Genomic DNA, 15650 nt, shown 5'->3' on the forward strand with positions numbered 1-15650 from the left:
CCAGTGACCCAACCAATTCCTTTGCCTCCTACTGATTAATTTCAGAATCATTCTTTCTTCACTCACTCTTTCCAACACAGCTTCATTTTTTATTGTCTGTCCATTTCACACGCTCCATTCTTCTCCATACCGACATTTCAAGTCCTTCTATTCGCTTCTCTTCACTTCGTCGAAATGTCCATGTTTCTGCATCATAAAATACCACACTCCACACAAAGCACTTCACTAATATCTTCCTTAGTTATTTTAAGAGGTCCGCAGAGAAAGCTCCTTTTTTATTAAAAGCCTCCTTGGCCATTACTATCCTCCTTTTTACTTTCTGGCAGCTGTATATTAGTAGTGTATAATGCTTATACTACACCCCAAGTATTTCAAAATGTTCACTTGTTTTACTGCTTTATTTAGAATTAGCAAATTTAAATTTTATGACCTGCATTACTTTAAGGAACTGAAAACTTGTACCCCCCAAGGCCCTGTGTATGGTCACATGAACATAATTTGAATCACTACTCGTATAAGTGTCAAATATTTTTAGAAGTACAGTGTATGTTGTGTGGAAAAGTTAAAATGGAGAGAGAATTGTTAATATTCAAGATATTCTGAGGACAGGTAGTATTAAGAGTACGAAATATTTTTCACTGGCTTCTACGTACTGGGGACACAATAACAGGTTCGATATAATTTTCGATTACACTGTAATTAACGTTGTGAAAGAGCGTGGAGGGGTTCAATTTCATTACGCCTAGTAATATCGTTATGTAAACACTCTTGTGAGTACAGGATATAATTATGTTTCATTGTTGACAGTATATCTATATGTGTGTGCGTGTAAATGTGTGTGTATACTTGCGCTTGTGCATACGTGTATTAGTCTTTAGGTGTCCGAATAATCAGTGATTAATTGATGGAATGGTCCAGAGGGTGATCCTACCTCAGGGAAAATTAATTCCCCCTAGCAAATAATTATAAGGAACTCCGATCATATATGAAAATTTCCCGTAGCTATAAGATAGCCTAAATTATTTTCAAGCACCAGAAATTACAATGGCGTAGATAAATTTAAATTGCTAGTTAGATGATAATATTCAAATTCAGTATTTATATTATCTTCTACGAGCAATATTAAATTTATTTAAGATGTCAAGACAGTAAAATTCAAGGATAGCACTACCCTGGTAAGTGTTTTAAAATGTTATTTGTTTATTTATTTATTTATTTATTTATTTATTTATTTATTTATTTATTTATTTATTTATTTATTTATTTATTTATTTATTTATTTATTTATTTATTTATTTATTTATTTATTTATTTATTTATTTATTTATTTATTTATTTATTTATTTATTTCATTTATGTATTCATATAGTCCTATTAAACCTATTCGAGTTCACCTCTATGGAGTAACGGTTAGCCTGCCTGATCGTGTACCGAGCGGATCCGGACTCAAATACTGGTTGAGACAAGTTACCGGGTTGAATTTTTTCCGGGGTTTTACCTCAACCAATTAAGAGCGAATGCTGGGTGACTTTCGGCGCTGGACCACGGTCTCATCTCGCTAGCATTATCATTTTCATTTCACTCAGACGCTAGATAACCGAAGCAATTGATAAAGCGTCCTAAAATGATCAATTAAAAATAATAAAGCTATTCTATTTCATGGTGCACGCGTACTTAGTATCACATGTGGACAGTGCTCACAATCTTAGAAAGGTTGAGAACACCTGCTCTAGAATCTCTGGTCCTAACAGAGAGTTGTCAAACAGAATGTTAAAATGTGAAATATAAAGTTGAAGAAACGATATATTTTTAACAGCAATTTATACTTTTAACTTACAGTTAATTAAAGCTATGTTAGGCGCATTTTAACAAAGGTTGAACAAACCGGTCCTATTTATCATATATATAAGAAACTTGAGAATAGGAAAGCAAATGTGAAAATGTTTCACTGCTTGCAAGTTATAATTCGAAATATTTTCAACTAAAAGATTACAGAGGCAGACAGACTCTATTCTACGCTTGCATATTGGGACGGAGAAACGGATTTGAGCCACATACGTGGGCAGCATAATGCTTTTGAACCACTTCCCCTCAAATCAGTTTTGAATTTGAGCCACTTCATAACAAGTAGAAAAAACGCTTGTAGAAACATTTTGTTTTGATACTTTGGCAGTAAAGTTTGAAAACACAACTTTCTGTACCAATTTTTAAATCCGGATTCCGAAGTGGCAGTAATACGCTAAATCATGTAATAGTGAGGTTCCAAATTAATATATTTGGTGTATAAGATGTATGATTCTCTCAATTTGAAGTTATGACCACATTTAATGGAATAATTATTTGATTCCAGTCTTGCGATTCATTCTCAGAACTCGCTATTGTTAGTAGCTTTTAATCAACTTATAGAAATAAGGATTGGTTTGATTATAGGTCTATTGAAATACATAGGCCAAATGCAAGTAAATTTAATGTGTTTTAAAATCTGTACGGCTTTCCAATTATGAACTAGAAGTGGGAAAAGATCTTGACTTCACTCTAAGGAGTTACACTGTTGTTACACCCAACGAGAATTGCTGTGATAGATGGAGTGTTCCAGTCTTCAGCAAGAAATATATAAATAATAAAATAAAGACACGAAGATTTAAAATCGGATAGGGAAGAAAAATATTGCCGAAAACTAATATCTATGAGAACAGATGGGGAAATTCGACTAATCATTTCCGGGGGGGGGGGGAGAAAAAAAAATTGGAGTAGCAGTTTCTAATCGAACCCTGTAGAGATATTGAAGGAAAATTGGGGGTACAATGTTGTCAACCTCTAAAGAAAGCAAAGTTGGTTGAAGCAATAAAACAAACTATTGCAATGGATAAAAAATGTGTGTGTTTGTGTTTTTCTAATGCCTACCCACTTCACTTTCGTGATTCGAGTTCCGCATATTCCGGATACTGTAGATGGCAGAACTGTGACCCATTTTCAAATTGCAGATTATGAGTATATGTGGAGAGTTATGTCGTGTACTGGGGTGAGTGTATGTACATAGTATAATTGTTCTTGTAAGTATAGTGTAGGGAATGGGTGAGGATTACGATCAAGATGAGGAAGGAAGAAGGGAAAACCCGGAGCCGGCACATAACCTACCCTGTCGAATAGCACCATGGGGGCCGCCAGGCTTAACGTTCCCGTCCGACAGACGAATCACTATCAACAGTGACATATGCGTTCTCTTCATATGCACTGTAGGCTATTGAGATTTGGGGTATGGACCAAAAAGTATAGGTAAGGATTGAACGGAGAAAGACTGGAATAAGAAATGCAATCATATGTACAAGAGACATTACCAATTTAAACATTCTCCCCAACAAAAATAAGTAGGTGTGAAATCAAATAGAAATGGCTTAAAACCATTGTAATACTTTTCATTATCAGTTAAGTGATCCCGAGTAAGAAAAATTCTGGCCAAACCAATTGCGCCCTATTGGGATGCCTGTCGCAAAGAGGAACTTTAGCAGATAATAGTTAATAACTATTTTAATATCCATAAGAATACACTGACAACAGTTTGGTGTAAATCGCTGTGAGTCTAGAATAAAATTTACGCAATTTTTATGTACAATAGTACAGGGACATCATTTTATTTTTATTTCAATTTATATTGTACCTGAGGTTTTGAATGTACTTCACTCCCACCCCTTCTACTAACTAAGTTCCAACTCCACACAGAACCAAGACCGCAGATAGTAAGCAGTACTGAGTTACTGAGTATAGTACGTTCCAGAAATATGTTCGCGTTTTCCAGTGACGAAAGAGCTTTCAATATTGAATCATATTTTCGCACAGGTACTGTCCGTTTGCCTACGTCGCATCCCGATTTCCCCCACCTGCTTCTGCTCACCCCTCTGTAATAGCTGGGCTGTCTTAGCTCTTTTCTGAAAACATTAATTTCTCTTAGGAATGGGAAGTTTACGTGATATTATACTTACTTACTTACTTACAAATGGCTTTTAAGGAACCCGAAGGTTCATTGCCGCCCTCACATAAGCCCGCCAGCGGTCCCTATCCTGTGCAAGATTAATCCAGTCTCTATCATCATACCCCACCTCCCTCAAATCCATTTTAATATTATCCTCCCATCTACGTCTCGGCCTCCCTAAAGGTCTTTTTCCCTCCGGTCTCCCAACTAACACTCTATATGCATTTCTGGATTCGCCCATACGTGCTACATGCCCTGCCCATCTCAAACGTCTGGATTTAATGTTCCTAATTATGTCAGGTGAAGAATACAATGCGTGCAATTCTGTGTTGTGTAACTTTCTCCATTCTCCTGTAACTTCATCCCGCTTAGCCCCAAATATTTTCCTTAGCACCTTATTCTCAAACACCCTGAACCTATGTTCCTCTCTCAGAGTGAGAGTCCAAGTTTCACAACCATACAGAAGAACCGGTAATATAACTGTTTTATAAATTCTAACTTTCAGATTTTTGGACAGCAGACTGGATGATATGAGCTTCTCAACCGAATAATAACACGCATTTCCCATATTTATTCTGCGTTTAATTTCCTCCCGAGTGTCGTTTATATTTGTTACTGTTGCTCCAAGATATTTGAATTTTTCCACCTCTTCGAAGGATAAATCTCCAATTTTTATATTTCCATTTCGTACAATATTCTGGTCACGAGACATAATCATATACTTTGTCTTTTCGGGATTTACTTCCAAACCGATCGCTCTACTTGCTTCAAGTAAAATTTCCGTGTTTTCCCTAATCGTTTGTGCATTTTCTCCTAACATATTCACGTCATCCGCATAGAGAAGAAGCTGATGTAACCCGTTCAATTCCAAACCCTGCCTGTTATCCTGAACTTTCCTAATGGCATATTCTAGAGCGAAGTTAAAAAGTAAGGGTGATAGTGCATCTCCCTGCTTTAGCCCGCAGTGAATTGGAAAAGCATCAGATAGAAACTGACCTATACGGACTCTGCTGTATGTTTCACTGAGACACATTTTAATTAATCGAACTAGTTTCTTGGGAATACCAAATTCAATAAGAATATCATATAATACTTCCCTCTTAACCGAGTCATAAGCCTTTTTGAAATCTATGAATAACTGATGTACTGTACCCTTATACTCCCATTTTTTCTCCATTATCTGTCGAATACAAAAAATCTGATCAATAGTCGATCTATTACGCCGAAAACCGCACTGATGATCCCCAATAATTTCATCTACGTACGGAGTTAATCTTCTCAAAAGAATATTGGACAAAATTTTGTACGACGTCAACAAAAGTGATATTCCTCGAAAGTTACCACAGTTGGTTTTGTCCCCCTTTTTAAAAATAGGTACAATTATGGACTCCTTCCATTGTTCTGGTACAATTTCCTTTTCCCAAATAGCAAGTACAAGTTTATAAATTTCGCTATATAATGCACTCCCACCCTCTTGTATTAATTCTGCTGGAATTTGATCGATACCTGGAGACTTGTACTTTTTCAGATTTTCTATCGCAATTTCGACTTCTGAAAGTGTGGGTTCGGGTATAAATAGCTCAGCAGTTTGTATTTCAATTTCGTCCCGATCATTTCTATTTGGCCTATGTACATTTAGTAGTTGCGCAAAATAGTTTTTCCATCTGTTTAGGATTGATGGAGAGTCTGCAAGCAAGTCACCATTCTCATCCTTGATCACGTTTACCCTTGGCTGATATCCGTTCTTAAATTCCTTTATACCCTTATATAAATCTCGAATGTTTTTATTCTTATTATTTGTTTCTACCTCATTCAGTTTTTCCTTCAAGTAACCTCTCATTTTATTCCTAAGTGTACGACTTGCTTCCCGTCTTTCATTGAAATAATTATCTCTCTTCTCCTCAACTGGATCCTGTAAGAATTTCAATTTTGCCTGTTTCCTTCTTTCTACTACCATGCAACAATCTTCATCAAACCACGGTTTCTTTTTCTTAGTTTCATAATAACCTATGCTCTGCTCAGCTGCAATTTTGATACTATCTCTGATATTTTCCCAGACGCTATTAACATCTAATTCTTTCTTAACTTCGTCGGAACTTTCTAAAGTGGCAAACCTATTCGAAATTTCGACCTGATAATTTTGCTTAGCTTCCTCGTCCTTTAATTTCAAAATATTGAATTTAGTAATATTAACTTGTTGCTCTACTCGCTTGGCTACTGATAATCTTTCTCTTAATTCTCCAATCACCAAATAATGGTCAGAATTACAGTCTGCACCCCTGAAAGTTCGAATATCTACTATACTAGTATGTCTCCGTTTATCTATCAAGATGTGATCTATTTGGTTGTGTGTCAATCCATCTGGAGAAGTCCAAGTATATTTATGTATATCCTTATGGGGGAATGTTGTACTTTTGACAATTAAATGTTTCGATGTGGCAAAGTTGACTAATCTAACTCCATTGTCACTACTAATTGCGTGTAGGCTCTCTTTTCCAATAGTTGGTCTAAAAATATCCTCCCGTCCTACTTTAGCATTGAAATCCCCCAATAAAATTTTCATGAGATATCTAGGGAACTGATCAAAAGTATGTTCCAATTCCTCATAGAAGCTATTCTTTATATGGTCGTCTTTCTCTTCTGTAGGGGCGTGAGCATTTATAACTATGATATCGCACCATCTACCCTTAAGTACTAAATATGATAACCTGTCACTGATAAATTCGACCTTTTTTACTGCTGATTTTATTCTTTTATGAACAAAGAATCCTGTTCCTAATTGGTGATTATTGTTTCCTTCCCCATAATACAACAAGTAATCTCCTATTTGTGATATGCCATTCCCATCTAACCTAACCTCTTGTACTCCTACGAAGTCTATTCTATATCTAGCTAGTTCTTTTGCTACTAATGTTACCCCTCCTGTTCTATAAAGGCTAGTTACGTTCCAAGTGCCAAATCTCAAATCCTTATTCCTTTGCTGTGGTCGTGCCAGAGAATCAGTCCTATTCCGAGGCTTATTATAGGGATACGTAACAAGCTGTTTTTTACGGTGATGGGTTGTTAGCCCTTCGCCCAACCCCCAAGCTGGAGGACCACCCCTTATCGGCTGTCCACGAGTGCTTATTCAATATATTCGCAGCTACCCTCCATATCTGGAGGCCGTCTCCTCTATCCGCAACCTGAGGACGCGCCATGCCGTGGTGATAGGGACCCACAATACATGGACGTAATATTGTACAGTTGTTTAATTTGACTTAAATAAAAGGGCCTCGTTAAGTAATTAACTGTCACGTGATTTCCTCCCTTTCTACAATCCTGCGGCATAACCACTTGGATGGACAGTAGATAGCATGTCTGAGTAATTTTATATTTTCGGGTCGGGCAGAAGTGAAGATTGAATTTACAGTACGTAGAGTAGGTACAGAATTATTTCAACATGAGTTACTAGTACGAAGGACGAAACTGGCAATTGGAATTAGATGCAATAGTCTATAGTGCGATAATATGCACAAAAGAACTGAAGCCTGTATCGAAATGAACGGCCACCATTTTCAAAATTGTGTTTAAGTATTCATATTATGATTATTTTTCAATTTAACTTCTTTCTCTATATTGTACGCTAATGTGCTGTAGATAGTATAATATACACTGCATAATGAATACGTTCGCATGGATAACTCACTTCGTGAGTAAAAACACTTATTCTTAATACAGTACTGTACTTTGATTAAAGAAAAACCTAATGAAAATTATCAAACTCAAAATCGCGATATTTCCTAGTTTACGTAAATGGATGAACTACTTTTCTTCCTTCCTATACCTAGTAGAGTGATTTGTGTTTTACGCCAGTCTCATCGAACTCCAGTCTTGGAGGGGGGAGCAAGCGGTGTTTCCGGTTCTCTAAAGTATAGACAGGTTAATATTAAAAATGTTAGTAAAAATAAAATGATGTCCCTGTATAACTATACGGAATTTCAAAGAGTTATTACCGATATGCTTGTAAGTTTTCTTCTGCAGCATACATTTCATTATTCATGCATAAAAGAGAATTGGTTCGGATTCGTCATGTTTTAATAAAAAATATAAGAGGTTATAATTCGCCTTTTGGAGCTAAGCTTGTAATCTCAATTCGCTTCCTATCATTATATCAGCCGTAAGTGTTAGTGATACGGGCACTGAAACATCACGTATATATCGAGAGCTTCATGGCAAAAGGGTGTATCAACATAACTGCAAGCTTATATTAGAGCAATTTAAATATGGAATAATTTTTTCCTATCCTTGTCTACTTAACAGGGTACTATCTTTGATTCTTCTTCATGCCCATTGTAATTCTCAAAAGATTGTTTTCAAACATAAATAGGTTTCAATACATATTTCAATAACTTAACATTTGTTGATATGCCCTTCTAGTAGTGTTGAGCTTAAACGTTATTTCCAAGTATCTGTGACAACTGTGACTGTGACAATTAAATATCTGTGACTTTTATCTGTGATTTTGTCACACTGATATTTTATATCGATAAGTAAGCACAATATGCATGAATTACACCGATATTTTGTCACACCGATAAAAATTAACAGGAAATATTGAAGAGAAGTGCAATGTGAATACGAATTCTCTATACACGCCACACATCAGTGGTGTATATGGGAAAATGCAACAAATAAGTTATGTACATGTACCATTAACAAATAAATACTAAGCTAACTCAACAGAAACACGTAAAAAGTTAACCTCATATACCAAGAGGTTATATCGCAGTTGATTGTAGATATAATTTTTTAATATAGTTGAGTATGGAGAAATTGAGGTTATGTGATTATCCTAATCGTTTTAAAAACTGATCCTGCATTAACATTATAATATTGAGTCAGAATAAAAATTAACGAAACATCAGTATTCCGAAAAACAATGGAAAATAATTACAAAACAAAACTGTTGTTCAGACAGGATTTTACACAAGATAAAGTATTGGTAACCAATGGTATTATTACTATTTAAATCGTGTAGTCATTATATAATTTATAATAAGATGGTGAAACTAGCGCTGAAGTAGTTTCGGCGAATTCGAATGTGAAAATCGTTGCATTTATAAGGATTTTTTTATTTTATTTTTTTGTGGAGAGACAGTTCCTCGGGTTAAACTAGCGCTGAGGTAGTTTAGGTGATTTCGGAAGTGAAAATCGTTGAATTTGATTTTTTGTGGAGATGCAGTTGATCGTATATCCATGGCATAACAAAGCCTAAACTAACCAAACCTAACCTGTCACAGATTCGTATATGCAAGGTGTACATGCGGAGTACGAAGGGAACTACCTCAACGCTAGTTTAGTCGTTGATCCTATATGTCTAGGCATAATAAAAGCTTAAACCAACCAAACCTGACCTGTCACAGATTCGTATATGCAAGGTGTATAAGGGGAATATGAAGGGAACTACCTCAAGGTTAGTTTAGCGAAATAAGTTGCCCATCATATTAGCCAGTTTTGTCTCGTTCGGTTTTAATTGAGTGGAAAATACTTACAAATTAATATAAATTGACAGTAAGCTTAATATGAAAATGTGAAGATCTCGGGGAACACATAAAATATTTATAAAACATATATACAGACTAAAATATGAAAACAAAATGTCAGATTCATGACAAAAATAATATTGAACAAAATATCACGAAAAAATAATCAAATACCACCGCCCGATTGCTGTTATTGTATCATGCGCATGCGCAAACCCACGACGTAGAGGAGAAAATATCAGTCACAGACGTTGCAACGGTGACAGAGTACTGAATACGGAGCAGATTTCGATAGCGATATTTTGTCACAGATATTTCGCGTCATCAGTCACAGGTTTATCTGTGACAAAAAAATACCTGTGACAAAATATCGGTTTGTGAAATATCGGCCATCTCTACCTTCTAGTATGATGCCCTCGATATATATTTTATAGTTTTAAAATACATTTATGTTGGTGTGTAACTTATTTAGTTATTCAAGAAATTAAGACAACTTTACTGATATAATATCTGCAAGGAATTATACGGGTTCTTCACCATCATTAGACTATACTAATAACTTGTATTATAATTGCACATTTCTAATGTTGTATTGATAAATATTAAACACATTTTATTTAACGTTAAACGAGTTATACCCGTTTGAAGGCAATGGTTTTAACAAACATAAAATCAGTGTTTAACTTTTTGAAAAGGGAAGAAACAACAGGGTTGTTGGTGTACAACTCGGAAAAGAAATCTATTTTGAATGGGTGGACTTCGAAAATTTTTACCAGCCGCTATACTACTTTATCAGAGCTCGGAAGATTGATTTACCACTTCCGGATGTATAGCAAATGAAACTCTGTGATTAATGAAATGAAATAAAATATATGATATTTTCGTTCAGTTACGGCAGAAAGTAATTAACTTTTTATATGAAAAATGCAGTCTCAATGGAGATATATTAGAACAAAGGAAATGTGATATTATATTTTGAACATTTATTTTCAATTATAGGAATGAGTTCATTATATTTACTGCTGTCATTTATAGCATTGAGATGTATCTGAATATTCCCTAATTAACGGACATGCTACAATGAAAATAAATTGTTTTAATTAAGTTGTATTTAATGCAGAAATACTGCTGATATTTAAAATACACCGGAGGAGTTTCAATTAGTTGACATGAAATGTCTGCGAGCACTTTATGTTTACTAATATTATGCCTGAAGAAATTTAATATTTAGAGTTACAGAAACTTATTGAATAATTTTAACCGAATGGAAAGTATAAAACAACAAATGGTTAGTCATTGGGAAAGGTACAAAAGAGATACTTCTTTGAAAGATATATTAAAATATGATTAAAATATGATGTGAAGACACGTAATGAATAGCTTGATCAAAATTAAAGGAAACAAAGCAAATATATTGCAACGCGATCAAAGAGCGTAATATTACTTAGAATGTCTTGGTGATTTCTTTCAATGACGTAATCATCTTGAAATTCATTTTTGTAATTTAAAGTAACATTTTAACAAGGACTAATAAATACAAATTCACGGCACTCTCGCAATTTTCCGACTTTTCCGCATTAAGCCTTGGTTTTCTGAACCGATGCATGCGACGTGCGAGGTGCGAGGCCCGCCTCGCACAAATCCGGACTACACGAGATAGAGAGTGAATGGTTTCTATAACTGCGACATGCGAGGCCTGCACACCTCGCAGTTATAGAAACCACTCACTATTTCTTGCATAGTCCGGATTTGTGCGAGGCGGGCCTCGCACCTCGCACGTCGCATGCGTCGGTTCAGAAAAACCAAGACTTTAAGTCTTAACTGCGGCGCTACAGCGCACTTCCCCGTTTTAGCGATTTCTAAATTTCAACATTTACGTGTTTCTCCAACTTCGGTACAATCATTTCTTTGTGTCTGTTTCAGTCTGAACGCGGAGGGATAAGTATTGACACAGAAAGAACAGAAATCCAGACGACTAGCAAGCTCACCGTAGCCGCGGTGACATACGTGGATTCGGGAAACTACACGTGTCGGCCCGCCGACGCCAAACCTGCGGCCGTGATGCTCATCGTTCTGGAAGGTAAGTGGGAGAGAACTAAATTCCATTTCAAGATGTTATTTCTGGAATATAGGAAACCTATCAGAACAAAAGATTATACTTATACGGATATGTTATGTTATACAGATGTCACGTTTTAATGCTACTGTTGTGTCGCGTTGTTTCTCTGAAACCAAATAGTTGTGGCGTCGCACTTCTTAACATCAATTGTGTTATGCGCGACAACTTAAGTCGGATGACTTACGGAACGGATGGCTACTGCATTCGACTCCCACTAAAGACCATACTGAAATTTATCAGGATATCTGACACCACCACTATAATACCTTATAATGGAAAAGGTTGAGCGTACTTTGTTTCCAACTTCCTTAGAATTCCACTTGTTTAGTTAATTTCACTCATACTTATTTTAGTTCATAGCACTTGTTTTACTTATTATTCTAGTTTTAATCAGGCTATATGGCAAATCTACGTGTTTTTTAAGTTAGTTATTTAACGACACTCTATCAACTACTAGGTTATTTAGTGTCGATGAGATTGGTGATAGCGAGATGGTATTTGGCTAGATGAGGCCAAGGATTCGCCATAGATTACCTGGCGGTTGGGGAAAACTTCGGAAAACACCCAACCAGGTAATCAGCCCAAGCGGGGATCTAACCCGCGCCCAAGAGCAACTTCAGACCGGCAGGCAAGCGCCTTAACCGACTGAGCCACGCCGATGGCTTTCTACTTGGTTTCTCTATTCAGATTAAAGATTAAATTAATTACAAACGTACTGTAACTATATCTGATTTATTGAATTTATTAACATGAAGAATTACGTACAAAATGTATCTGTTATCTTCGTTCTTGTGTACGACACCTGATGCCACAATTTCTTCCGAACTATCTTGAAATATCTCCTGCAATTCATGTCTCTCAAAAACCTAATATTAGTTCAATAACAATGATCTGTTCATCCACGCTACTTGAAGCAATGGGTTTTTGTCTTCTCAACAACCGCATCTCAACTTCAATCGACAAAACAGTATTAAAACGTTTATGCCTTAAGAAAAATCACTGTGTCATCATTAGGGCCATGACATCGGTATATTTGTATTAGTCTGAGGTGAACATAAGACGCCGATCAGAATGTAGTCGGCGTTTCAAGTACAGGCAGCGGAAGCGAATTTGACACACGCCTAAGTAAGCACGTTCCGTGTTTTGTATACGATTATTGCGTGTAATAAAATCAAGATAATACAATCATTCCATAGTAAGGATTGATATCGGAAAGGTCTAAAATGCTGGTGAGATTGAGAATAATTGTTGGAAATCATACTTAAATAGTCACAAAGTTTTAAAGCATAAGTCTGAAAAGATGTTTTTTCTTTATATTTAGAATTTTGCATTACAATTTTAGAATGCCGAAAACGTATATGGCGTACAATTTTGCTTTCCCTATATTTAACTGTTACACATTAATTTATTTATCACATCAATTCTGTACGTTACTTTTCATGCATGTTGTTCGCTTAGTTTCGGTTGCTGCTGCAATAAACAACAACACTCATTTTCAAAGTTTCAATTGAAAATGACCGCCGAGTGTCGGATAGTATAACCTTGTATGCGGAAAAACTGCGTTCTACATCGGATGAAATCAAGGGCGCATACGTAAAATATTTCACGTCATCAATTTCATTTCTACAGATAATTATAGAGAAACCAAAATTGTATTTCATATACGTTTTCGGCTTTCTAAAACTGTAGTGCAAAACTCTGAATATAAAAAAGCATCTTTTCAGACTTACGTTTTACCACATATGTGACAATTTAAGTATGATTTGTCAACCTCACCGGCATTTTAGACCTTTCCGATATTAGCCCTTATTATACAATGATTGTATTGTCTGATTTTATAATACGCAATAATCGTATACAAAACACGGAACGTGCTTGCTTAGGTGTGTCAAATTCGCTTCCACTGCCTGTACTTGAAACACGTCGACTACATTCTGTCCGGAGCGCCTTATGTTCACCTCAGACTAATACAAATATACCGATGTCACGGCCCAACTCATCATAATTAAGAAAGAATACAAATTAGCACGTCGGATTATGTTTAACAGCAATAACGTTATAAGTGAAAACAGTGTAATTCCCCTCAGGAAAATAGTTGTATTAACATTCATTCATCGATAACAAATTAGAATTAAACACGACCATACGTGTCCAACTTCTTTGATGTGGCGTGTGTGAATACACTTATTGAAGGTTGTGATTCGTATCCACGTGCGTGTCAACGTTTTCTGACGTCTAACCAGAGTTCATATTTAGTCAGCAAATTTCCTTCCTGCCAGACAATACATTCACAATTTATTGACTTCCTTCTCGAGGCTTTTATAATGCGTTACAGTATTTTTTAAATATTTCCTAAGATGATCATAGATCTATAGATCAATGGAGAAAGTGCTATGGGGTAATTATACCCGGGTTACAACACTACCATTCATCATTCGAACTCTCAATTTAAATTGTGAATTAAATGAACAAAATTCCTAATATTAATAGCATAAATGAGACCTGGCCAGATCACCAAAGGATGAATTTTAAATTTGAACACTGAAAGCAGGTCTTTTGACGTCTCGATATTCGGCACGGTAGATCACCAACCGCTCGGTGACGATGTCCAGAAGAAAGACGTTACATTACAATGGCTTATAACGTTTGAACAAATAAACATAGAGAAACAAAAATTGTACCACCATACACAAAAGAGAGTATCGTAACCTTAAACATCCGAAAGAAATCGGTCTGACTCTGAAGGGCAGGGAGACGGATGGCAAAACATGCCACGAAAACAACGATCCAGCAGCCATTCTAAGCTCATAACTCGGTGAGATCTGAACCTCTCCGGACGAATGAGATGTCGATGAATCGAGCTCAGCCAGATCGACTAAATAAATTGTGAAGAAAATTGTGCCCTCAAGTTTCAAAAAGTAACTGAAAATTTGTGAACTTTCAAAGTACCTCGACAATCAAACATTGAGAGAGTGAATAAGTAGACACGAGCACAACAGGAGATAAGACCATACCAAGAATAATGAAGCAAGCCCCCAAGACCACTGCTTCCTAATAAAAGAGACGATAGAGAGAGCGCAAGATATCGGTGACGCAAGCTAGCTTCATAACTTATGCGTTTGTAGAACGGCGAGACGTCACCTCAGCCATCTATATAGTAAACCTGAGTACTGCTCAACACCAGACGGAGCAAAATGGTCACTAGGTCTCAGAGGTGTCCACGAAGACTGAACAGCCCGTGGATGCCGTTGCCATTAGCGGACCCAAGACTGCACAGAAATCACGTACATGGACGATAAACTTTGTATTATACAAATCTGGCTTTCAGGTAGAAGCTCCCTGTGAAGCAGGCTTGAATAATTTCAAGGGAAAAATTGTTCCGGGGCCGGGTATCGATCCTGAGACCCATCGCTTAGCGCATGCTCTACCGACTGAGCTACTCCAGGAACTATACACAACACTTCACAATTCTTCCCTTTATAACCACACAACCCAAATGGGCTGAGAAGACGCCACAAACTCAACTTTGAGTGTACACAATTCTGTGTGACTTAAATTGTGGCTTTCTGTTGATGTACCTACAGTAACGAATATAGGTATTATACAAATCTGGCTTTCAGGTAGAAGTTCCCTGTGAAGCAGGCTTGAATAATTTCAAGAGAAAAATCGAGTTGTGTGGATATAAAGGGAAGAATTGTGATAGTGTCGTGTATAATTCCTGGGATAGCTCAGTCGGTAGAGCACTCGTGCGCTAAGCGAAGGGTCCCGGGATCGATATCCAGCCCTGGAACAATTTTTCCCTTCAAATTATTCTAACGTTGTATTAGTCTATAATTCTAGTCTGTAAGCACACTCTGTAAACCATTATGTAATTAACTAATCATACTCTGTACTCACTCACTCACTCACTCACTCACTCACTCACTCACTCACTCACTCACTCACTCACTCACTCACTCACTCACTCACTCACTCACTTAATAAAAGGAATTCATAACATTTCATTCACCTGTATTCACATAGAACAGCCCTCGATGAC

The 15650-nt window shown here is 36.5% G+C and overlaps 1 protein-coding gene across 8 annotated transcripts in view; it reads left to right on the plus strand.

The window, feature by feature from the left end:
• The window catches only part of LOC138698100 (uncharacterized), a 960595-nt gene that overhangs the window by 871262 nt on the left and 73683 nt on the right, over positions 1 to 15650 (plus strand). For all 8 annotated transcript variants that reach the window (XM_069823820.1, XM_069823825.1, XM_069823823.1 and 5 more), the window contains one exon: positions 11416 to 11572. In XM_069823820.1, coding sequence (XP_069679921.1) covers positions 11416 to 11572 — 157 coding nt within the window. The remainder of the gene's footprint in view (positions 1 to 11415; positions 11573 to 15650) is intronic.

This window comes from Periplaneta americana, chromosome 4 (genome assembly GCF_040183065.1).
Source record: "Periplaneta americana isolate PAMFEO1 chromosome 4, P.americana_PAMFEO1_priV1, whole genome shotgun sequence".
NCBI classification, from domain to species: domain Eukaryota; kingdom Metazoa; phylum Arthropoda; class Insecta; order Blattodea; family Blattidae; genus Periplaneta; species Periplaneta americana.